This window comes from Pristiophorus japonicus, unplaced genomic scaffold (assembly GCF_044704955.1).
Source record: "Pristiophorus japonicus isolate sPriJap1 unplaced genomic scaffold, sPriJap1.hap1 HAP1_SCAFFOLD_1311, whole genome shotgun sequence".
Classification (NCBI taxonomy): Eukaryota; Metazoa; Chordata; class Chondrichthyes; family Pristiophoridae; genus Pristiophorus; species Pristiophorus japonicus.
The window spans coordinates 34,009-60,398 of NW_027250979.1; the positions used below are offsets into that span (position 1 = coordinate 34,009).

General features: G+C 48.7%; 1 protein-coding gene across 1 annotated transcript in view; it reads right to left on the reverse strand.

Annotated features, from left to right (window-relative positions):
- The window catches only part of LOC139242385 (testis-specific serine/threonine-protein kinase 5-like), a 38,128-nt gene extending 13,796 nt beyond the window's left edge, over positions 1-24,332 (reverse strand). The window contains exons 1-2 of the mRNA XM_070870330.1: positions 24,135-24,332; positions 1,244-1,351 (exon numbers count right to left, since the gene is read on the reverse strand). Of these exons, the coding sequence (XP_070726431.1) occupies positions 1,244-1,351; positions 24,135-24,332 (306 nt within the window). The remainder of the gene's footprint in view (positions 1-1,243; positions 1,352-24,134) is intronic.
- Positions 24,333-26,390: the final 2,058 nt, after the last annotated feature.

Consider the following 26,390-nt stretch of genomic DNA (forward strand, 5'->3'; position numbering starts at 1 on the left):
GAGGGAACCCTGGCACTGGGGCAACTCTGGCACTGGGGCAACTCTGGTTCTGGGGCAACTCTGGCACTGGGGGAACCCTGGCACTGAAGGAACTCTGGCACTGAGGGAACTCTGGCTCTGGGGGAACTCTGGCACCGAGGGAACTCTGGCACCGAAGGAACTCTGGCTCTGGGGGAACTCTGGCACTGGGGGAACTCTGGCTCTGGGTGCAATCTGGCACTGAGGTAACTCTGGCACTGGGGGAACTCTGGCACTGGGGGAGCTCTGGCTCTGGGGCAACTCTGGCACTGAGGGAACTCTTGCACTGAGGAAACTCTGGCTCTGGGGCAACTCTGGCACTGGGGAACGCTGGCAGTGGGGGAACGCTGGCTCTGGGGGAACTCTGGCACTGAGGGAACTCTGGCACTGAGGGAACTCTGGCACTGAGGGAACTCTGGCTCTGGGGGAACTCTGGCTCTGGGGGAACTCTGGCACTGAGGTAACTCTGGCACTGGGGGAACTCTGGCACTGAGGGAACCCTGGCACTGAAGGAACTCTGGCTCTGGGGGAACTCTGGCTCTGGGGGAACTCTGGCTCTGGGGGAACTCTGGCACTGAGGGAACTCTGGCAATGAGGTAACTCTGGCTCTGGGGGAACTCTGGCTCTGGGGCAACTCTGGCACTGAGGGAACCCTGGCACTGAGGGAACTCTGGCTCTGGGGGAACTCTGGCACTGAGGTAACTCTGGCACTGGGGGAACTCTGGCACTGAGGGAACTCTGGCACTGAGGGAACTCTGGCTCTGGCACTGAGGGAACTCTGGCACTGGGGGAACTCTGGAACTGAGGGAACTCTGACACTGGGAGAACTCTGGCACTGAGGGAACTCTGGCACTGGGGGAACTCTGGCTCTGGGGGAAATCTGGCACTGGGGCAACTCTGGCTCTGGGGCAACTCTGGCACTGGGGGAACTCTGGCACTGAGGGAACCCCCGCTCTATCTGTCAGAAGGGGAGAGTAGAACTGATTTGGGGCTGAGGATAGTTTCTGTCCAGGGGGAGCTGAGTGTATCTGGAGCCCCTCCCACCGCTGAGCGGGGGGGGGGGGGGCGGGGGTGGTGGGCGGTGGTTGAAGTGGAGCACTGGCTCGCTGCGGCAGTGTCCTACTACACTGGGCCGTACACTCGTTGACTGAGCCATTGGGGGTGTGGGGGAGGTACTGCGTGTGGGGCACAGAGAGAGTGGCCTCACAATGTCTCGGGTACATACCACATTGGGGTGTTTGTAGGTTGTCTGCAAAGCGTTGATCTCCCGGGACAGGCATCGCCGAGACTGCTGCTGGAAGGTTTGAGAGATTGGGATTATCTTGATAGCGACCTAGGGTGTGAAAAACATCAGATTGTGGCTCAGCTCCACTCAATTCACTATCAGCACCAAGAAAGAAAGGACTCGCATTGCTATAGCGCCTTGCACAACTTCAGGATGTCACAAAGTGCTTCCCAGCTAATACATTACAGTAAGTGTTGTAATGTGGCAACCAATCTGGCAAAGCAATATCCCACAAACTGCAGTGCGATAATGACCAGCTCATCTATTTTAGTGGCATTGGATGAGAATGTTGCTTCCTCTTCGTCAAAATAGTGTCCGTGGGATCTTTCTCGTCCACCTGAGAGGACAAATTGTGCCTCGTTTTAACTTCTCATCTGAAAGATAGCACTTCCGACAGTACGGAAAGTTGTTTATTTAGATTTCCAAAAGGCATTCGATAAGGTGCCACACAAAAGGTTATTGCAGAAGATAAAGGTACGCGGGGTCAGAGGAAATGTATTAGCATGGATCGAGAATTGGCTGGCTAACAGAAAGCAGAGAGTCGGGATAAATGGGTCCTTTTCGGGTTGGAAATCGGTGGTTAGTGGTGTGCCACAGGGATTGGTGCTGGGACCACAACTGTTTACAATATACATAGATGACCTGGAAGAGGGGACAAAGTGTAGTGTAACAAAATTTACAGATGACACAAAGATTAGTGGGAAAGCAGGTTGTGTAGAGGACACAGAACTGCAAAGAGATTTGGATAGGTTAAGCGAATGGGCTAAGGTTTGACAGATGGAATACAATGTCGGAAAGTGTGAGGTCATCCACCTTGGGAAAAAAAACAGTAAAAGGGAATATTATTTGAATGGGGAGAAATTACAACATGCTGAGGTGCAGAGGGACCTGGGGGTCCTTGTGCATGAATCCCAAAAAGTTAGTTTGCAGGTGTAGCAGGTAATCAGGAAGGCGAATGGAATGTTGGCCTTCATTGCGAGAGGGATGGAGTACAAAAGCAGGGAGGTCCTGCTGCAACTGTATAAGGTATTGGTAAGGCCGCACCTGGAGTACTGCGTGCAGTTTTGGTCACCTTACTTAAGGAAGGATATACTGGCTTTGGAAGGGGTACAGAGACGATTCACTAGGCTGATTCCGAAGATGAGGGGGTTGCCTTATGATGATAGATTGAGTAGACTGGGTCTTTACTCGTTGGAGTTCAGAAGGATGAGGGGTGATCTTATAGAAACATTTAAAATAATGAAAGGGATAGACAAGATAGAGGCGGAGAGGTTATTTCCACTGGTCAGGGAGACTAGAACTAGGGGGCACAGCCTCAAAATAAGGGGGAGCCAATTTAAAACCGAGTTGAGAAGGAATTTCTTCTCCCAGAGGGTTGTGAATCTGTGGAATTCTCTGCCCAAGGAAGCAGTTGAGGCTAGCTCATTGAATGTATTCAAATCACAGATAGATAGATTTTTAACCAATAAGGGAATTAAGGGTTATGGGGAGCGGGCGGGTAAGTGGAGCTGAGTCCACGGCCAGATAAGCCATGATCTTGTTGAATGGCGGAGCAGGCTCGAGGGGCTAGATGGCCTACTCCTGTTCCTAATTCTTATGTTCTTAGGTTCTTATGTCAACGTTGTCCAGGGCCGCGCCGTGGATCTTGATGACCGGGGGGCAGTGCTGTGTGGCGGGGTCAGGTTGGTGGAGGACCTTTGTGTTACGGATGTTTAGTGTAAGGCCCATGCTTTCGTACGCCTCGGTGAAGACGTTGACAATGATTTGGAGTTCAGTCTCTGAATATGCGCAGACGGAAGCGTTGTCCGCGTACTGTAGCTCGCGACAGAGGTTGGGACGGTCTTGGATCTGGCCTGGAGACAACGAAGGTTGAACAGGTTCCCACTGGTTCTGTAGTTTAGTTCCACTCCAGCGGGGAGCTTGTTGAGCCTGAGGTGGAGAATTGCAGCGAGGAAGATCGAGAAGACTGTTGGGGCGATGACGCAGCCCTGCTTGACCCCGGTCCGGACGTGGATTGGGTCTGTGGTGGATCCGTTGGTCAGGAGCATGGCCTGCATGTCGTCATGGAGCAGGCGGAGGATGTTGATGAACTTTTGGGGCCAGCCGAAATGGAGGTGGACGCTCCATAGTCCCTCGCGGTTGACAGTGTCAAAGGCCTTTGTAAGCTCAAAGAAGGCCATGTACAAGGGCTGGCACTGCTCTCTGCATTATTCCTGCAGCTGTCGCGCCATATAAAAATCATGTCCGTTGTACCCAGTAGGGTACGAAATCCGCAGTGCGACTCTGGGAGGAGCTCCTCAGCCACGGGGAGAAGACAGTTGAGGACTCTAGCGATGACTTTCCCAGTGGCTGATAACAGGGAGATTCCTCTGTAGTTGCCGCAGTTGGACTTGTCCCCTTTTTTAAAGATGGTCACAATCACTGCATCTCTGAGATCTCCCGCCATGCTCTCCTCCGTCCAGATAAGAGATGAGGTCATGCATTCGTGCCAATAGTGCCTCTCCGCCATACTTCAGTGCCTCAGCGGGGATTCCATCTGCTCCTGTAGCTTTGTTGTTCTTGAGCTGACAGATGACCTTTTCTACCTCGGGCAGGGCTGGGGTTTTACTGAAGTTGTGGCTGGTAGCATGCTGTGGGATGGAGTCGAAGACACTCGAGTCAAAGGTAGAGTCTCGGTTAAGGAGATCTTCGAAGTGCTCCTACCAGCGGGCCCTGACTGCCTCGGTGTCCTTGATGAGTGTTTCCCCGTTCTTGGCCAGTCGTGGGGTGGGTCCTTGGGTGCTTGGGCCGTAGGTGGCCTTGACTGCGATGAAGAATCCTCGCACATCATGGCTGTCGGCCAGCTGCTGTCTCTCCTGTGCTTTCTCCACCCACCATCTAGTTAGGTCACGGTTTTTTGTTGGACCGCGGCCTTAAGCCGTCTGTAATGCTGCTTTGCTGCTCCCAAGTTGGGTTGTTGAGTACTTCCCCTCTGACAGCACAGCACTCCCTCAGTACTGCTCCTCCGACAGTGCAGCTCTCAAAAGAACATAAGAAATAGGAACAGGAGTAGGCCATTTGGCCCCTCGAGCCTGCTCCGCCATTCAATAAGATCATGGCTGATCTGATCATGGCCTCAACTCCAGTTCCCTGCCCGCTCCCCATAACCCTTGACTCCCTTATCATTCAAAAATCTGTCTATCTCCACCTTAAATATATTCAATGACCCAGTCTCCATAATTCTCTGGGGTAGAGAATTCCAAAGATTCACGACCCTCTGAGAGATGAAATTCCTCCTCATTTCTGTTTTAAATGGGCGACGCCTTATTCTGAAACAAAACCCCCTAGTTCTAGATTCCTCCACAAGGGGAAACATCCTCTCTGCATCTACCTTGTCAAGCCCCCTCAGAATCTTATATATTTTAATAAGATCACCTCTCAGTCTTCTAAACTCCAATGAGTATAGGCCCAACCTGCTCAACCTTTCTTCATATGGCAACCCCTCATCTCAGGAATCAACCTAGTGAACCTTCTCTGAACAACCTCCAATGCAAATATATCCTTCCTTATTCTTCTCTTCTGGGCCCCGAACCCTCGCCTCTCCATGGATAGTAGGAATATGTGTGTGCACTAGGTCTGTACAGCAGAGTTTGGTCTCCAATTGTCTTGGTTAACCCTTGCCACTGGATCAAGACCTCGCTCTGTCAAGCCCGTGTGGTGGCTGGTGTGCAACGGCCACCCCATGTTAAAATAATCCACGCGCAGGCATCTTCCACCCTTCAATATGTAGTTCGGGACCTAGAATGTCAGGTCCCTCATTGAAACACCTGTGCACTCATCCCTTTTTGATGTGGAAGCAGGTCATCCTCGATACGCAGGACTGCCTAATACTTTCCTTCCTTAAATAAGGAAACCAAAACTGCACGCAGTACTCCAGGTATGGTCTTACCAATGCCCTGTACAGTTGTAGCAGGACTTTTCTGCTTTTATACTCTATCCCCCTTGCAATAAAGGCCAACATTCCATTTGCCTTCTTGATTACTTGCTGTACCTGCATACTAACTTTTTGTGTTTTGAGATCCCTCTGTACTGTAATCTCTCCCCATTTAAAAAATAATTTGATTTTTTATTTTTCCAACAAAAATGGATGACTTCACACTTCCCACGTTATACTCCATCTGCCAAAATTTTGCCTGCTCACTTAGCCAATCTATATTACTTTGCAGATTTTTTGTGTCCTCCTCATAACTTGCATTCCCCACTATCTTTATATCATCAGCAAACTTGGCCACATTGCACTCGGTCCCTTCATCCAAGTCATTAATATAAATTGTAAATAGTTGAGACCCCAGCACTGATCCCTGTGGCACCCCACTAGTTACAGTTTGCCAACCTGAAAATTACCCATTTATCCCGACTCTCTGTTTTCTGTTGGTTAGCTAATCCTCTGTCCATGCTAATATATTACTCCCAGCACTGTGAGCTCTTATCTTGTGCAGTAACCTTTTATGTGGCACCTTATCGAATGCCTTCTGGAAATCCAAATACACGATATCTACTGGTTCCCCCTTATCCACCCTGTTCGTTACATCCTCAAAGAACTCCAGCAAATTTGTCAAACATGATTTTCCTTTCATAAAACCATGCTGACTCTGGTTGACTGCAATATGATTTTCTAAATGTCCTGCTATTACTTCTTTAATGATGGACTCCAGCATTTTCCCAATGACAGATCTTAGGCTAACTGGTCTATAGTTTCCTGCTTTCTGTCTCCCTCCTTTCTTAAATAGGGGTGTTACATTTGCAGTTTTCCAGTCTGCTGGGACTGCCTCAGAATCCAGAGACTTTTGGTAGATTACAACCAATGCATCCACTATCTCTGCTGCCACCTCTTTCAAGACCCTAGGATGCAGGCCATCAGGTCCAGGGGACTTGTCCACCTTTAGTCCCATTAGTTTGCCTAGTACTTTATCTCTAGTGATAGTGATTGTTTTAAGCGCCCCACACCCCGCCATAATAGCCCCTTGATTATCAATCATTGGGATGATTTAAGTGTCTTCTACTGTGAAGACTGATACACAATATTTGTTTAAAGTCTCTGCCATTTCCCTGTTCCCCATTAATTCCCCAGTCTCATCCTCGAAGGGACCAACGTTTACTTTAGTTACTCGTTTCCTTTTTATATACCTGTAGAAGCTCTTACTGTCTGTTTTTATATTTCTTGCTAGTTTACTCTCATAATCTATCTTCTCTGTCTTTATCATTTTTTCAGTCATCCTTTGCTGGTTTCTAAAAATTTCCCAATCCTCTGGCCTCCCACTGTCCTTTGCAACATTGTAGGTCTTTGTTTTCAATTTGATCCCATCCTGAGTTAGCCAGGAATGGTTCATCCTTCTCTTAGCATCTGTATTTCTCACTGGAATAAATCTTTGCTGAGAGTTCTGAAATATCTCCTTAAATACTTGCCACTGCGTTTCTACAGTCTTACCCTGTAATATATTTTCCCAGTCCACTTTAACCAACTCTGGCTTCATACCTTTGTAATTACATAGAAACATAGAAACATAGAAAATAGGTGCAGGAGTAGGCCATTCGGCCCTTCTAGCCTGCACCGCCATTCAATGAGTTCATGGCTGAACATTCAACTTCAGTACCCCATTCCTGCTTTCAGGACACTAGCTTTCTCACCCTCAAACTGAATTTGAAATTCTACCATGCTATGATCATTCATCCCAAGAGGATCCTTCACTACAAGATCATTAATGAATCCAGACTCGTTACACATTACCAAATCTAAAATAGTTTGCACCCTGGTTGGTTTCACAATGTATTGTTCCAAGAAACCATCCCACATACACTCTATGAACTCTTCCTCAAGGCTGCCTTTGCCAATTTGATTTGTCCAATCAATGTGAAGATTAAGGTCACCCACGATTATTGCTGTACCTTTCTTACAAGCCTCCATTATTTCTGAATTTATACTCTGTGCCATGGAACGGCTACTGTTTGGGGGCCTGTAGAACACTCCCACCAGTGACTTCTTTCCCTTACTATTTCTTATCTCCACACAAACTGATTCTACATCTTGATCTTCTGAGCCAATATCATTTCTCACTACTGCACTGATCTCATCCTTGGTTAATGGAGCTACCCCACCTCCTTTTCCTTCCTGTCTGTCCTTCCGAAATGTCAAATACAGCTGAATATTCAGTTCCCAGCCTTGCAACCAGGCTCTATAATGGCAATCAGATCAAACCCATTTATTTCTACTTGTGCCATCAACTCATCTATCTTGTTACGAATGCTTCGTGCGTTCAGATATAGAGCTTTTCATTTTGTCTTGTGTATATGCTCTGTCCCTACTTGTCACATTCTGGTCAGCATTACCCCTATCGCTGCCGTGCACTTTTGCCTTTAACTTTCTCCGTGACTTTTTAAATTTCTGCTCACTGGATCGCTCCCCCCCACTACTAACCCAACGACAGTGCGGCGCTCCCTGAGTACTGCCCCTCCGACAGTGCAGCGCTCCCTCAGCACTGCCCCATCTGACAGTGCAGCACTCTCTCAGTACTGCCCCTCCGACAGTGCAGCGCACACTCAGCACTGCCCCATCTGACAGTGCAGCACTCCCTGAGTACTGCCCCTCCGACAGTGCAGCGTTCCCTCAGTACTGCCCCTCTGACAGTGCAGCACTCCCTCAGTACTGCCCCTCCGACAGTGCGGCGCTTCCTCAGTACTGTCCCTCCGAAAGTGCAGCACTCCCTCAGTACTGCCCCTCCGACAGTGCAGCGCTCCCTCAGTACTGCCCCTCCAACAGAGCAGCGTTCCCTCAGTACTGCCCCTCCGACAGTGCAGCGCTCCCTCAGTACTGCCCCTCCGACAGTGCAGCATTCCCTCAGTACTGCCCCTCTAACAGTGCAGCACTCCCTCAGTAGTGCCCCTCTGACAGTGCAGCGCTCCCTCAGTACTGCCCCTCCGACAGTGCAGCGTTCCCTCAGTACTGCCCCTCCGACAGTGCAGCGCTCCCTCAGTACTGCCCCTCCGACAGTGCAGCGTTCCCTCAGTACTGCCCCTCCGACAGTGCAGCGTTCCCTCAGTACTGCCCCTCCGACAGTGCAGCGCTCCCTCAGTACTGCCCCTCCGACAGTGCAGCGTTCCCTCAGTACTGCCCCTCTAACAGTGCAGCACTCCCTCAGTAGTGCCCCTCCGACAGTGCAGCGCTCCCTCAGTACTGCCCCTCCGACAGTGCAGCGTTCCCTCAGTACTGCCCCTCCGACAGTGCAGCGCTCCCTCAGTACAGCACTGGAGTGTCAGTCTAGATTCTGTGCTCAAGGTTGTGGGTCTCCAGGCCAGATGTGAGGCCTGAATGCCCAAAGAGTAGTTGTAAGGGGTCCATCGGGGGGACCTATCAGTTGCTCCCAGTGACAGTGACCCAGCTCCCCCTGCCCAAGCAGCTAAACATTCCTACATAGAAGTCTTAACATGGAAGCTGGCCATTTGGCCATCCAGTCCGTGTTGGCATTTACCTTTTACATGAGCAAATAGTCCCAATCTCAGTCTCTGCCCCTTCAATCCCTGTTCCTTCAGCCCCCTGCCTAATGTAACCGGAATGTTGACACCGTTTCTGCCCCTACTTCTAACCCTGGGAGCCAATCCCACAGCCTCACAACTCTCTGTGTGAGGAAGCCCTCTGTTCTGAACCTCTTACATTTAACGTTATGTCTACGTACCCTCAATCCAGACCCCTCAGCTACAGCAAACATGGGGAGCGGGCGGGGAAGTGGAGCTGAGTCCATGATCAGAGCAGCAATTATCTTATTGAATGGCGGAGCAGGCTCGAGGGGCCGAATGGCCTACTCCTGCTCCTATGTCTTATGTTCAAACAAGTCTGCTTCCATCTCCCCGATCCCATCCTTCATCGTTTCTATCCTATCGCACTGGAATCTGTGTTGTTCCGATGGGAAAAGACCCAATTTGTTAGGCCTTACTTTATATTTGGAGTTCGTCAAACTAGGCAGCAACTCAGTGACCTGGGGCCCTGAGAAAGGGTAAGAGCTGTGGGGAGGAATATTGGCCTCCAATGTGCCTCCAGGGGCGGGGGGGGGGGCAATTGGCCTCCTGTGTGCCTCCAGGGGGGAGGGGGGGGTGAATTGTCCTCCTGTGTCCCTCTGGGGGTGAGGTGGTTGTGAATCGATAACGGGGTGTTAACAGCTTTCCGACCAGGTGTGACGAAAGTACCGACGCCCGCGAATGTCCTTGGCGGGATAGCGCTGGCGGTAAACCCTACCGCCACAATCGCCTGCGCCCCTTAGACCGTGACGTGATCCGGTGCGCAGCCTCCCGTTACCGCCCCGGATCTTAAATTCGCTCCTGTCTCCCTGCAGCATCGCAGAGCATCAACAACGGCAGCTGCTAGAGGCGTTGTGACCTCGGCCGGCCGCTTGGGGAGAAACATAGAAACATAGAAAGATAGGTGCAGGAGTAGGCCATCCGGCCCTTCGAGCCTGCACCGCCATTCAATATGATCATGGCTGATCATTCCCTCAGTACCCCTTTCCTACTTTCTCTCCATACCCCTTGATCCCTTCAGCCATAAAGGCCATATCTAACTCCATCTTGAATATATCCAATGAACTGACATCAACAACTCTCTGCGGCAGGGAATTCCACAGGTGAACAACTCTCTGAGTGAAGAAGTTTCTCCTCATCTCCGTCCTAAATGGCCTACCCCTTATCCTAAGACTGTGTCCCCTGGTTTTGGACTTCCCCAACATCGAGAACATTCTTCCCGCATCTAACCTGTCCAGTCCCGTCAGAATCTTATACGTTTCTATGAGAGCCCCTCTCATCTTTCTAAACTCCAGTGAATAAAGGCTCAGTTGATCCAGTCTCTCCTCATATGACAGTCCAGCCATCCCTGGAATCAGTCTGGTGAACCTTCGCTGCACTCCCTCAATAGAAAGAACGAGACTCCCAAAGCAAGCGCTCTACTCGGAACTCCTTAACGGCAAACGAGCCAAAGGTGGGCAAAGGAAACATTACAAGGACACCCTCAAAGCCTCCCTGATAAAGTGCAACATCCCCACCGACATCTGGGAGTCCTTGGCCAAAGACCGCCCTAAGTGGAGGAAGAGCATCCGGGAGGGTGCTGAGCACCTCGAGTCTCATCGCCGAGAGCATGCAGATACCAAGCGCAGGCAGCGGAGGGAGCATGTGGCAAACCAGTCCCACCCACCCCTTCCCTCAACCACTATCTATCCCACCTGTGACAGAGACTGTAATTCTTGTATTGGACTGTCCACACGAAGGCAGAATATTATCTGAATGGCAGCAGATTAGGAAAAGGGGAGGTGCTACGAGACTTGGGTGTCATGGTTCATCACTCACTGAAAGTGGGCATGCAGGTACAGCAGGCGGTGAAGAAGGCAAATGGTATGTTGGCCTTCATAGCTAGGGGATTTGAGTATAGGAGCAGGGAGGTCTTACTGCAGTTGTACAGGGCCTTGGTGACGCCTCATCTGGAATATTGTGTTCAGTTTTGGTCTTCTAATCTGAGGAAGGACATTCTTGCTATTGAGGGAGTGCAACAAAGGTTCACCAGACTGATTCCAAGGATGGCTGGACTGTTATATGAGGAGAGACTGGATCAACTGGGCCTTTATTCACTGGACTTTAGAAGGATGAGAGGGGATCTCATAGAAACATATAAGATTCTGACGGGACTGGACAGGTTAGATGCGGGAAGAATGTTCCCGATGTTGGGAACCAGGGGACAGTCTTAGGATATGGGGCAGGCCATTTAGGACGGAGATGAGAAGAAACCTCTTCACTCAGAGAGTTGTTAACCTGTGGAATTCCCTGCTGCAGAGAGTTGTTGATGCCAATTCATTGGATATACTTAAGAGGGAGTTAGATATAAACATAAGAACATAACGTAAGAACATAAGAATTAGGAACAGGAGTAGGCCATCTAGCCCCTCGAGCCTGCTCCGCCATTCAACAAGATCATGGCTGATCTGGCCGTGGACTCAGCTCCACTTACCCGCCCGCTCCCCATAACCCTTAATTCCCTTATTGGTTAAAAATCTATCTATCTGTGATTTGAATACATTCAATGAGCTAGCCTCAACTGCTTCCTTGGGCAGAGAATTCCACAGATTCACAACCCTCTGGGAGAAGAAATTCCTTCTCAACTCGGTTTTAAATTGGCTCCCCCGTATTTTGAGGCTGTGCCCCCTAGTTCTAGTCTCCCCGACCAGTGGAAACAACCTCTCTGCCTCTATCTTGTCTATCCCTTTCATTATTTTAAATGTTTCTATAAGATCACCCCTCATACTTCTGAACTCCAACGAGTAAAGACCCAGTCTGCTCAATCTATCATCATAAGGTAACCCTCTCATGTCCGGAATCAGCCTAGTGAATCGTCTCTGTACCCCCTCCAAAGCCAGTATATCCTTCCTTAAGTAAGGTGACCAAAACTGCATGCAGTACTCCAGGTGCGGCCTCACCAATACCCTGTACAGTTGCAGCAGGACCTCCCTGCTTTTGTACTCCATCCCTCTCGCAATGAAGGCCAACATTCCATTCGCCTTCCTGATTACCTGCTGCACCTGCAAACTAACTTTTTGGGATTCATGCACAAGGACCCCCAGGTCCCTCTGCACTGCAGCATGTTGTAATTTCTCCCCATTCAAATAATATTCCCTTTTACTGTTTTTTTTTTCCAAGGTGGATGATCTCACATTTTCCGAAATTGTATTCCATCTGCCAAACCTTAGCCCATTCGCTTAACCTATCTCAATCTCTTTGCAGCCTCTGCGTGTCCTCTACACAACCTGATTTCCCACTAATCTTTGTGTCATCTGCAAATTTTGTTACACTACACTCTGTCCCCTCTTCCAGGTCATCTATGTATATTGTAAACAGTTGTGGTCCCAGCACCGATCCCTGTGGCCCTTCGAGCCTGCACCACCATTCAATAAGATCATGGCTGATCATTCCTTCATTATCCCATTCCTGCTTTCTCTCCATACCCCTTGATCCCTTTAGCTGTAAAGGCCATATCTAACTCCCTCTTGAATATATCCAATGAACTGGCATCAACAACTCTCTGCAGCAGGGAATTCCACATGTTAACAACTCTCTGAGTGAAGAAGTTTCTCCTCATCTCAGTCCTAAATGGCCTGCCTCATATCCTAAGACTGTGTTCCCTGGTTCCCAACATCGGGAACATTCTTCCCGCATCTAACCTGTCCAGTCCCGTCAGAATCTTATAAGTTTCTATGAGATCCCCTCTCCTCCTTCTAAACTGCAGTGTATAAAGGCCCAGTTGATCCAGTCTCTCCTCATATGACAGTCCAGCCATCCCTGGAATCAGTCTGGTGAACCTTCGCTACACTCCCTCAATAGCAAGAACGTCCTTCCTCAGATTAGGAGACCAAAACTGAACACAATATTCCAGGTAGGGCCTCATCAAGGCCCTGAACAACTGCAGTATGACTTCCCTGCTCCTATACTCAAATCCCCTAGCTATGAAGGCCAACATACCATTTGCCTTCTTCACCGCCTGCTGTACCTGCATGCCAACTTTCAACGACTGATGAACCATGGTACCCAGGTCTCCCTGCACCTCCCCTTTTCCTAATCTGCCGCCATTCAGATAATATTCTGCCTTCGTGTTTTTGCCCCCAAAGTGGATAACCTCACATTTATCCACATTATACTGCATCTGCCATGTATTTGCCCATTCGCCTAACCTGTTCAAGTCACCCTGCAGCCTCTTAGCGTTCTCCTCACAGCTCACACCACCACCCAGTTTAGTGTCATCTGCAAACTTGGAGATATTGTGGATATCTGAACGGAATATATGGAATTAAGGACAGTAAAGTAAACGGGATATATGAAAATGTATAAGCCATGGAAGAATAGCTGGGAGAATGTCAGATTGCAAATAGTGCAACATCAGCATAGCTAACAGTCTTTCCCAAGGTTTCAAGTCACTAATCCTGCCAATAACATAAATTGTAACATGAAATGAATATACGGATAAATCTGCAGAATTGCAAGGTCTCAGTTAGTAGTCACACCACTAGATTGAAACATTCAGAGGCAATGCTTGAGCTTTCGTAAAAACATCTCATTATAGATTGACTAATGAGTGGCTGAGTTAGAATGTCAATCTAATTGTATTTTGTTATCTGATTTCAAAACTGTATAACTGTTGTCACTTTACGATGTAACTTCACCTATCCGTAGGGAGTGTGTACGCTCTATCCAGAGGGTATATCTTCTATCTGATAGGTCTAGCCGGCCGGCAAAATAAAGACTGCTTTGTTCAAAGTACAAGAGGTATTCGACTCAGTAATTTTACTGAACCAGATTGAGAGAAAAGAATCAACATTTACATTTGGTGTCAGAAGTGGGATCTCAACGGACGACTGCCGAAAACTTGCGAATTAAGAGCCAGACTAACCTTGGACGAGACGAGGGGAAAGTGGCCACTGGAGTGAGTATGATTTCAATACTGTTCCAGTTTCCCCCGGTTTCAAAAGTCTGAGAAAAGTTTAGCCACTCGCTGGTTCTCGGGTAGTGTCTGAACGAGATTCATAACAATTTGGCGAATACCTTCTAAATTTAGAAATAAGTGTTCAATTCAGGTACGACGTCGACCTTGTATATCACTTGGCCCGTCTAGGCACTGATTGAATTTAAACTGCGCAATGACGCCAAAAGATAGGGAAATTAGGCTCATAAGAAATCAAATTTAGAAAATTAGGCTCACAGGGAATAAAATAAGGCTTATGGGGAATTAAATAGAGGATAGGTGTTCAATTCAGGTACGACGTCGACCTTGTATATCACTTGGCCCGTCTAGGCACTGATTGAATTTAAATCCCGCAGCGTAGGTAGGGCCGATGCGAACGCGCAGCGGCGCTGACGCACAACGAAGCGAGACGCGCAGCGGCACGAGCGTGCGGCCGAGTGGAGGAAGGCAGACGCAGACGCACGGCAACGCAAACACGTGGTGACGCGAGACGTGCGGCGGCGCGAGTGCGCGCGCGCGAGTAAACGTGGGCCGACGCGAACGCGCAGCAACGCGAACCGCGAAAGTCAGTGCTGATTTCAGTAAGTCCGTCTGTGTGTTGAGTTTGTCAAGCGTGTTTCGGTGGAATCGCGTGGAGACGCGAGCCGCGGGGCGACGCGGCTGTGTGTTGAGTTTGTCAAGCGTGTTTCGGTGGAATCGCATGGAAACGCGAGCCGCGGGGCGACGCGGCTGTGTGTTGAGTTTGTCAAGCGTGTTTCGGTGGAATCGCGTGGAGACGCGAGCCGCGGGGCGACGCGGCTGTGTGTTGAGTTTGTCAAGCGTGTTTCGGTGGAATCGCGTGGAGACGCGAGCCGCGGGGCGACGCAGCTGTGTGTTAGATTAGAAAGTCTGTTTTTAAGTAAAGTCTGTTTTTAAGTAAAGTCTGTTTTTTAAGTAAAGTCTGTTCGTTTTAAGTTTGTTTAAATCGCACGACTACGTGAACGCGTAACAATATGATAATGGGTAATCAATTGGATAAAACAACGGATGCGGGTAGTCCGTTACAAAAGTTATGTGAAGAATTCCCTGAGAGAGCTGAAGACTTTAGAAAATTATCAGGAGCCCTGAACAAATTATTGGGAGATGATCAATGGCCTCTAGGTGGCACTAGAAGCGTAGAGGTAGCAAAAAAAGCACAGGGATTAATTTGGAGAAGGGGACGAGGAAAAGGGGACAAACATTTAATTGCAACATGGCGACATTATTGTCAAAAGTTAAAAGATGCATCAATTCTGTCAAGTTGGCAAACAAATGCTATTAAATTAGGGCTTTCATTGACGGAGGGAACCCATGTTAAAACTGTAGACGTCTTAAAAAAAGAATGTGCGCACGAGAAACTTACTAAGAGATCCTCTGGGACCTCTGAGAAAGGTATTGACCGACTACATAGTCAAATGGCTGGCTTTGTGTTAACCGAGGCTGATGATGAAATTGATGAGTGGTCACTGACTCAGCGCCCAACGGCGCCTCCCGCACCCCCTGGCCCCTTGCTCCAGTCCTCTTCCCAACACCCTCCACCTTACACTCCAGCAAGAGGAGTTAAAAATAACCCCATACCACCAAAGCAACAAACCCAAACTGACTCCTCATCCTCTGATAGCGATTCGGATCCCCAGTTCACAAGCAATATAGCCGAAAGGACCAGATCTCACACTCGAAAGGGCAGAACTATATCTCGACATCACAGACAGTCCCGTAAATCTTCTAGTCAATCTACCAGTCCAAGTTGTGAAAGACATAGTAAACACCCCCGCCGATCGAGACACAGAATTGTCAAGCAGTCAGATAGCTCCGAATCATCCTCCGACCTAGAAATTTCCAGGATCACAAAGTCCCGACACCAATTCCCTGTCAGACCGATGCCAAACCCTGATGCACAACAAGCTGCAGACCACCCCACTATAGATGTCTATGTGCCCTGGAAACCGAACGAAATTATGGCCCTTATGGCCAACATACCAGAACGGAAAAAAGAACCTATCAAATTTATAGACTATCTTCGAACAACTATTTCAGTTTATAATGCAGAATCAAGGGACCTGTGGGCCTTGGTAAAGCAAACCCTGAACCCAACCGAACACACCCGATTTCTAACTCACCTAGGACGTCCTACTCATGATGCTTTATTGGTAGCGCACCCTAACGATATCCAGGATCGCCTAAATGCTATCTTTAATGCTCTCACCACGACCCTTCAGAAGCCCATTAGTATGGCCACAGTATTAGAAACTAAACCCAAACGTGAAGAAACTGCCGATGAATTTATGGAAAGATTTATTGAAATATACGGGAGTCAATCAGGAGATAATGCCTTCAGGGCAGGAGAGGATTCTCCTCAATTCTGCGCTATTCTACTTCAGTGCCTGCCTTATTCGATTGCTCACGCTATCCGGACAAATAATATGAATTGGGCAGATAACAGTAAAGCCCAGATGGAAAGGGCGGTTAGATATTACTGGCAGGAAAAGAAAGGAGAAGGGGGAGGTGCGCCCCCAACCCGGGTCAAGACTGAATACGTGACTAGAAAGGAAGAGTTGCCTCGGGAAAAAGAACCAAAACCCGACCCCAGGGGATACCAGATGGAACCACAGTATTGCGTGCCGGGTTGGGTGGATAAACAGGGATACGGTTATATCGAACACCCAAATGGCCCGGGCCCTGCTAATTACGGACCGCCCTACTGTCCCCGGCCTGGTATGGGAAGAGGTCGGGGTTGGGGAAGACGAAATGGATGCTTTAGTTGTGGGCAGGAAGGACATTGGAGTAAACATTGCCCCTACCATCAACATGAAACAGGAAACGGAGGAGGAGGAAGGGGGCAAGGGGGGAGAGGAGGATCTTACACTAACTTCTCCCAGAACAACCCCTTTGGTCAATTGTCCCCCGATTGACTACGCAGCTTGATTGTACAGGGATCCTCCCCGGACGACGAACCCATTCTGAATGAGTGGCAACCCTTTTTGATAGATACGGGAGCCTTTATGTCTTCTGTACAATCAAAGCTTAAACTCCCTGCCTCTACTGAAACGCAGGAACTTTCAGGATTCCTGGGACAAATCTCGACATTTCCGGTGTCAGAATCAGTTAAAGTGGGTTACCAGGAAGAATCGGTAGAACATCGATTTGTCATCACTACCAATCTGGACTGTAACCTGATGGCTAGAGACCTCCTCTGCAAATTCCAGTTGCATCTGGAGTGTGGAGATGATGGGATTATTGTAAAACAGGAAACCCTTAAGCGGCAGTATTATACCACTAGAACCCCTCAGTGGTGGTCTCTGGACCTGCCGCAGGCACCCTATCACGTAACCCTAGCATATGATCCTAGCGGAAAGAATCAGGACCTGCAGAACTTTTATCATGATCATGAAGGGAAAGTGAAGGGAATTCTATTAAGGGCTAGAGTGGCTGGACCGGAAGGAGAGGCAGATTTTGTGGAAGTGGATAAGAATCTGTGGAAACAGCCCCTAACAATGGCACCGCATATTGCTCGTGAAGTATTAGCCCCTCACCATGCTAGAGATTTGGGAGTTATAGTACGCAAGGCTATAGATGAGGCTGACCCTTACAGCCGGATGTGCAAATCGTAAAACATGGCCGAACAGTCCAATTTTATGGGGACCCCGAGAAGGTCTTAACGACTCTACAGCATCATACTGACTCGGACATACCTGACTATGTGGATCCTCATGTGTGGGCAGAGGACCCCTCCCAAGTGGGTTATACTCCCATTGATCCAATTGAGATCTCGGTACAGAGTAGTGTGGACTGGCCCTCTATCCGACAGTACCCACTGAAATCTCAGGCAATACCGACTGATTAAGGGGCTGATGGAACAGGGGATTTTGGTCCGATGCCAGTCCCCGTGTAATACTCCTATAATGGCAGTACCTAAGCCAGGCAGACCAAACGAATACCGTTTGGTCCAAGACCTTCGAGCTATCAATGCTATCGTCCGGCCCCTGCACGCTCTGGTTCCCAACCCAGCACAGATACTGTCTTTAATCCCAGCAGACGCCAAGATCTTCACAATAATAGACCTCCAACACGCCTTCTTCGCTTTACCGCTAGCCCAGGCGAGTCAGTACCTATTCGCCTTCACTTACCAGGGGCAGCAATATACCTGGACGAGACTTCCCCAACGGTTCATCCACTCCCCAACCTTATTCTCAAGGTGCCTGCAGAAACAGTTACAGTCTCTCACGCTGACTAAGGGATCTACTTTACTTCAGTATGTGGACGATTTACTGATATCCAGCGTAGATAAACCAAGTAATCGGGAGAATGCCAATCAGTTACTGAATTACTTGTCCTCCCTGGGATACACAGTATCCCCATCAAAGGTCAAAATTGGCCAGTCTCAAGTTAAATTTCTTGGGATCATTTTATCAGGCACCCACTGAGCCTTGGAGGCATGTCGAATTAAACCCATCTGCCAGTTTCCAGTCCCTATCACGTCTAGACAAATGCGGCAGTGGTTGGGGATGATAAATTACTGTAGATCCTGGATTCCTAATGCTGCCCTGATGACCAAGCAGCTCACACCGTACACTACCAAGGAAGGCAACTTTAAATTAGAAACCACCGACATCCAAGCCTTTAAGGAACTAAAAACAGCCCTGCTGCAGGCTCCGGCTTTGGGACGGCCCCTCTACGACTGTCCCTTTCAACTGTATTGTACGATCATGAAAGATTGTGCTACCGCTGTTTTAACTCAGAAACACGGGGATAAACATAGGCCTGTTGCTTACTACTCTTCTAAAATAGATCCCGTTGCCTTGGGACACCCCGTATGTACTCAAATACTAACTGCTATCTACAATAGCCTTCAATCTGCCGCCAACCTTACCCTTCAGCAAGATATTGTTGTATATACTTCTCACTCCATAGCTGCCCTTTTGGGCCAACTGCAGACTTAACATCTTACCATGGCTAGGCAAAGTAGATATGAGATCTACCTACTAAATAATCCAAGGCTGACCTTTCGGCACTGTACTGCCATCAATCCGGCCTGTTTTCTTACCGAACCACCCCAAGATGAGGAAGAACCCAGTCATGATTGTTTATCCTTAATTCAGGAGGCCACATCGGTCAGGGAGGATTTAGTTGATGTACCAATGGAGGATCCAGACTGTATTATGTATGTTGACGGAAGTTCTTCCATTGACCCAGAAGGCAGACGAAATTCTGGATACGCTATAGTAGACCAGGAGAATCAGATCGTGGAATCTGCCGCCTTTGAGACCGCTTATTCCGCCCAACAAGCTGAATTATTTGCCCTTACCAGAGCCTGTATCTTGGCTAAAGACCTCAAGGTTAATATCTATACCGACTCTGGGTATGCCTTTGGAGTAGCCCATGATTTCAGACAATTATGGAAAAATAGGGGATTCCTAACCTCACAGGGGAGTGGGATATCTCATAAACATTTAGTATCTGATTTGTTGCAAGCCCTCATGTTCCCCAAACGCATTGCCATTGTCAAATGTACCACCCACACTACCGGAAATTCTCTGGTTGATATAGGGAATCGTTGTGCTGACCGAGAGGCCAAACAGGCCTCTTGTGACCAACAGATGGTAGTGCCTAGAATGATGAGTCAGACTAAAAATCTTTTGAAGGATAAGCTAGCCTCGGAAAAACCAATGCCAACCATCCAAGATGTTATAAAAGCACAGGAGGACGCTCCTGAAAAAGATAAACTGTTGTAGAAAGATTATGGATGTACCTATGACAATGTCTCTAAACTCTGGACCACTCCCGCGGAACAGACTTGCATGTCTGACGAGTTGGCCTCATGGGTTATAGAATGTCTGCATTTTGCTACTCATTGTGGAGCAAGGGCGACGTGTGATATACTTTTGGCTACTTGGTGGCACCCTAGACTCCAGGCTTTGGCCCAAAAAACTAGTAGTCGTTGCCTTGTTTGCCAACAGCATAATCCAGGGAAGGGAGTCCCCTGTGACTGGGGTAAGACGCCCCTACCAGAAGGTCCCTTTGAGACCTTGCAGTTGGACTACATTGAGTTGCAAAGGGTTCAGTGTTATAGATATGTGCTAGTAATAGTGGATGTATTCAGCAAATGGATTGAAGCTTATCCTACCCTAGACAATAAAGCTCAAACTGTTGTTAAAGTGTTAATGAGGGAAATTGTTCCTAGATATGGTATCCCTGCTCGACTGAGTTCCGATAATGGCCCTCACTTTATTGGCCAAGTTAACAAAGAATTCTGCTCCCAGATGCACATTAACCAGCAGCTGCATTGTGCCTACCGACCCCAAGCTGCAGGACTGGTTGAACGTGCTAATCAAACTCTGAAAACTAAACTTGCAAAACTAGTAGCATCAACTGGACTAAACTGGCTTAAACTCCTTCCCATAGCCCTATTCCAGATACGCACTACCCCAACTGGTAAAACTAGGCTGACCCCCGCTGAAGTCATTTATGGTAAACCCCTAAGGACCCCTTGGAATCAGAATGTCCCCTCCACTGTCCAATTCCATCACATGACTGAGGAGATGACCACATACATTCTTTCCTTAACTCAGGCTCTGCGAGAAGCCCACAACCAGGTTCGAGGGGCTCACCTTGACCTCCCAGTTTTACCCGAATCATCCCTCGTGGTTCCAGGGAAGTATGTTTTGATTAAGAAATGGGTTCGAAAAGGATTGGAGCCGCGATGGGAGGGCCCTTTTCAGGTGTTACTCACTACCCCTACTGCAGCTAAGTTAGAAGGGAAAAGTGCCTGGGTTCACCTGCACCACTGCAAGCTCATCACCATTTAAACACATTTTGCTGGTTATTCTAATTCCTGTTTCTGTTCCAGATCTCCTCTTCCCCATAGCTGAACAAGGCAGTTGAAGGAGGACCAGTTTGAACTTTTACCCGTAGGACAGCCAAATACACTGACGGAGACCTGGAGAAGAGAGACGGGAAAACGGAACTCTTTTAATCAGCAAAATAATTGGACTATTTATCAGAATCCTGAGCCATAAGATGAGACTGTGTCTGTATGCCACTGTCTGCATAATAGTGTTGATATATGACAGTTTTGGCGCATGGGAAGGAAGACAAAGGCGAGAGCTCCATGTGAACACCTTTTTATATATGTCTTACGTTTATGCGGAAAAAGGGCACTTCACTAGATGCTGGGTGTGTTCACATATCCCTATACATTCCAAAGGGGGAATTCCTTTGCGCACCGTTCCACTAACCCTAACTGAGACTGTTAGATGGATTCAAAGCCAAACTATAGTAAAAGGAGGGGGGCCAATACAAGTACGAATGATGGAAGGCGGGTCAAAAGAGGGATCACGGAGATCAGGAGGAGTAACATACCGTTACCACCTGAAAGCTCACGGGGAGGTCACCAAGTGGGAGAGTATTGGAGATCCCATTAGTCAGACGTTCCAGGGATGGTACCAACCAACCTACAGCCGGGAAAAGGAACCCCCATTCATAGCTCTGATCAATATCTCAGGGATAGGGAGGCCAACAGGGGGCATATGTCTAATTCGAAATGATACCAGTACCAGGGGACATGTCGTAGGGTATAGCAATTGCCCACAGAGTCTCAACCTCACCACAGGTACACGGGTTACCATTCACTCTCATGATCCAAATAACACAGACGGGAGGTTGTGGGCCCAGTCCTGGGACCCGGAGGCAATATATCAGAAAGCAGCCTTTAACGGCACGTATTTCGTGTGCGGTCATAAGGCATAGCCTTGGTTGCCCAGGCGATGGACAGGGTCCTGCTATATGGGATATGTGGTGCCATCTATGCGATAAGTACGTACCTTGGCGGAAGTACATGCCCCCATACGAGTTAAGCGAGCCATCACCCCCGCCGACAAGTTCTTTGGGGTCCTGGTATTCCCAGTGGGGATAAAACGTCTCATGGATGAAGTACAGAACTTAGAAACGATATTGGAACAGGTAGCTAACCGCACTGCTGAGGCTCTGGAGGGCATCACAGCTGAAATGGTAGCGATAAGGACCGTAGCATTACAAAACCGAATGGCCCTCGATTACCTGTTAGCTGAGAAAGGGGGAACGTGTGCCCTGATAGGATCTGAATGTTGCACTTACATTCCTGATAGTTCAGAAAACATAACCAATCTCGCTGATCACATAAGGAGGGAGGTGAAGAAGTTATCCACACCAGCAAAAGAACTTAGCAGGTTTGATTGGTTTCTGGGTGGATCTTGGAGATCCTATCTAATACATGGGGCAATTGTTCTCCTCATAATAATAATTACCTGCTGTTTGATTGTTGGTTGCCTTAACCTCTGCTGTAAAGTAATGATGGCAAGGTTAGCAAACCCTCTTGTGGTCAAGGGTTCCCGGGTTATGATCCAACAAACTAGAGAACTACTCAACAATAATATGATTCTGGAAAAGGAGTGTGAACGGATGAATGCAATACTCTCAGAATGATCCTAAATGTTATCATAGAATGATAAAAGGAGGGATGTGGATATCTGAACGGAATATATGGAATTAAGGACAGTAAAGTAAACGGGATATATGAAAATGTATAAGCCATGGAAGAATAGCTGGGAGAATGTCAGATTGCACATAGTGCAACATCAGCATAGCTAACAGTCTTTCCCAAGGTTTCAAGTCACTAATCCTGCCAATAACATAAATTGTAACATGAAATGAATATACGGATAAATCTGCAGAATTGCAAGGTCTCAGTTAGTAGTCACACCACTAGATTGAAACATTCAGAGGCAATGCTTGAGCTTTCGTAAAAACATCTCATATAGATTGACTAAGTTAGAATGTCAATCTAATTGTATTTTGTTATCTGATTTCAAAACTGTATAACTGTTGTCACTTTACGATGTAACTTCACCTATCCGTAGGGAGTGTGTACGCTCTATCCAGAGAGTATATCTTCTGTCTGATAGGTCTAGCCGGCCGGCAAAATAAAGACTGCTTTGTTCAAAGTACAAGAGGTATTCGACTCAGTAATTTTACTGAACCAGATTGAGAGAAAAGAATCAACATTTACATTATTACATTCAATTCCTTCATCTTAATCATTAATATATATTGTAAAAGAGCTGGGGTCCTAGCACTGAGCCCCACGGCACCCTAGTAGTCACTGCCTGCCATTCTGAAAAGGACCCGTTTATCCCGACTCTCTGCTTCCTGTCTGCCAACCAGTTCTCTATCCACGTCAGTACATTACCCCCAATGCCATGTGCTTTGATTTTGCACAACAATCTCTTGTGTGGGACTGTGGTGCATTGTGAATTTTTCCAATGCCGCCATTGATCAGCCCGGCACTCTGTCTTTAAGGGAGAGTAGGAGCCTGTGGATCCAGTGACGAACACGGGATATCGTGCAGCGCTCTGCCGATATCGCCCCTCTCATCCGTTCCGCGCTCCAAGGGAAGTGGCAGTGCCTGATTTAGTGCTCCACTTCCCTTCCCAGAGCGCTAAACCGGAAGTTCGCGTCCAATTCAATTATGCAGCGGCTGGTGATACATTTGCTCTCCCGCAAACGGTATAAAAGAAAAAGAAAGTCTTGCATTTATATAGCGCCTTTCACAACCACCTGATGTCCCAAAGCACTTTACAGCCAATGAAATACTTTTGAAGTATAGTCAGTGTTGCAATGTGGGAAAGGCGGCAGCCAAATTGCTCACAGCAAGCTCCCACAAACAGCAAAGCGATAATGACACCAGATAATCTGCTTTTTGTTATGTTGATTGAGGGATAAATATTAGCCAGGACACCGGGGATAACTCCCCTGTTCTTCTTCCAGAAATAGTTCCATGGGATCGTTTGCATCCACCTGAGAGGGTAGACAGGGCATCAGTTTAACGTCTCATCCGAAAGGCGGCACCTCCGACAGTGCAACGCTCCCTCAGCACTGCACTGGAGTGTCAGCCTGGATCTTTCCGTGCACAAGTCTCTGGAGTGGGATTTGAACCCACGACCTTCTGACTCAGAGGTGAGTGTGCCACCCACTGAGCCACAGCTGGCACTGTGACCCCAAACGGGGCGCTGTGTAATTTCTTGCCCTTTGTTTCCAAAGGTTTTATAGACCATCCTCCTCACATGGGGGAGGGCCAAGGGGAGGGGAAGGGGAGTATTTGGGCCAATGAATATCCGGGTGGTTGAAATCCCCCATGAATATTATTCTACGTTTGAGCCAATCTCGTTGACACAGCACGCTGTACTGCCCCGCTCTCCCCCACCCGCCCATTGCCCACACTGATTCACAAGCCCCGCCCCCCCCCCTCACGCTCACCATGTTGTCCTTCTTGCTCCGCAGCCCCAGAGCCAATCGGAAGTTGCAGCCGATCTTCTCCTGGGTGGGGACTCCCAGGTAAACTTTGGAGAACGACCCTGAGCCGATCTTCTTCTGGGTCAGCAGGTAGCCTCGTTCCCGGCACTCGCTGACCTCGTCCACCTTGACCTCCGCGACCTCATCCGCGCGGGTGGGCATGGTGGACCATTCGTGCCGCGGGCGGAAGGGAGGAAAGAGCGAGGGAAGAGGACAATGAAGAAGGAGGAGGAGGGAGGAGCAGATCACTCAGTTCATGGTCGATGTTCAGTTCTCCTCCGTAAACGTCAAGGTTAAAGGTGCAGAGGGCCAGGAAATCTCTCATCCCATTGAAGGTTTGGTGACAGGGTTTGTGTTGTGACTCTCTCCCCACCTCCGCTCAGCAGTTTGTGCCGATAAGAGTCTGTTTTCCGAAATCTCTTTTCTTTCTAAAAAAAAACCTCCAAGAGATTTCCAGAATGCACGTTTTTTTTTGCCAATAGAGCGACCTAGAATCGGAACCTCGCTGAGGTTCTACATTCCAGTCTTTGTCTGGGTGTGATGGTGTCATCGTGAACATAGGCAGTCCCTTGGAATCGGGTCTAAAAATGAGTCCTTAGGTGGCTGAACAGTCCAATACAAGAATTACAGTCTCTGTCACAGGTGGGACAGATAGTCCTTGAGGGAAGGGGTGGGTGGGACTGGTTTGCCACATGCTCTCTCCGCTGCCTGCGCTTGGTTTCTGCATGCTCTCGGCGATGAGACTCGAGGTGCTCAGCGCCCTCCCGGATGCACTTCTGCCACTTAGGGCGGTCTTTGGCCAAGGACTCCCAGATGTCGGTGGGGATGTTGCACTTTATCAGGGAGGCTTTGAGGGTGTCCTTGTAATGTTTCCTTTGCCCACCTTTGGCTCGTTTGCCGTTAAGGAGTTCCGAGTAGAGCGCTTGCTTTGGGAGTCTCGTTCTTGCTATTGAGGGAGTGCAGCAAAGGTTCACCAGACTGATTCCAAGGGATGGCTGGGCTGGAGCGACTGGATCATCTGGGCCTTTATTCACTGGAGTTTAGAAGGATGAGAGGGGATCTCATAGAAACATATAAGTTTCTGATGGAACTGGACAGGTTAGATGCGGGAAGAATGTTCCCGATGTTGGGGAAGTCCAGAACCAGGGGACATAGTCTTAGGATAAGGGGTAGGCCATTTAGGACTGAGATGAGGAGAAACTTCTTCACTCAGAGAGTTGTTAACCTGTGGAATTCCCTGCCGCAGAGAGTTGTTGATGCCAGTTCACTGGATATATTCAAGAGGGAGTTAGATATGGCTCTTACGGTTAAAGGGATCAAGGGGTATGGAGAGAAAGCAGGAAAGGGGTACTGAAGGAATGATCAGCCATGATCTTATTGAATGGCAGTGCAGGCTCGAAGGGCCGAATGGCCTACTCCTGCACTTATTTTTCTATGTTTCTATGTTTCTATGCAAACAATGTGGCCTGCCCAGTGGAGCTGATCAAATGTGGTCAGCGGTTCAATGCTGGGGATGTTGACCTGATCGAGGACGCTAATGTTGGTACGTCTGTCCTCCAAGGGGATTTGTAGGATCTTGCGGAGACATCATTGGTGGTATTTCTCCAGTGACTTGAGGTGTTTACTGTACATGTTCCACATCTCTGAGCCATACAGGGGGGCGGGTATTATTACAGCCCTGTAGACCATGAGCTTGGTGGCAGATTTGAGGGTCTGGTCTTCAAACACTCTTTTCCTCAGGCGGCCGAAGGCTGTAATGGTGTAGGGGTCCCGTTCACCCCTCACCCACTGTACTCGCTGACCCGTGTCCTAACTCGCACCAAGTCCCGCTCACCCCTCACCCACTGTACTCGCTGACCCGTGTCCTAACTCGCACTGAGTCCCGTTCACCCCTCACCCACTGTACTCGCTGACCCGTGTCCTAACTCGCACTGAGTCCCGTTCACCCCTCACCCACTGTACTCGCTGACCCGTGTCCTAACTCGCACTGAGTCCCGTTCACCCAACACCCGCTGTGCTCGCTGACCCGTGTCCTAACTCGCACTGAGTCCCGTTCACCCAACACCCGCTGTGCTCGCTGACCCGTGTCCTAACTCGCACCGAGTCCCGTTCACTCATCACCCCCTGTGCTCGCTGACCCGTGTCCTAACTCGCACCGAGTCCCGCTCACCCATCACCCCCTGTGCTCGCTGACCCGTGTCCTAACTCACACCGAGTCCC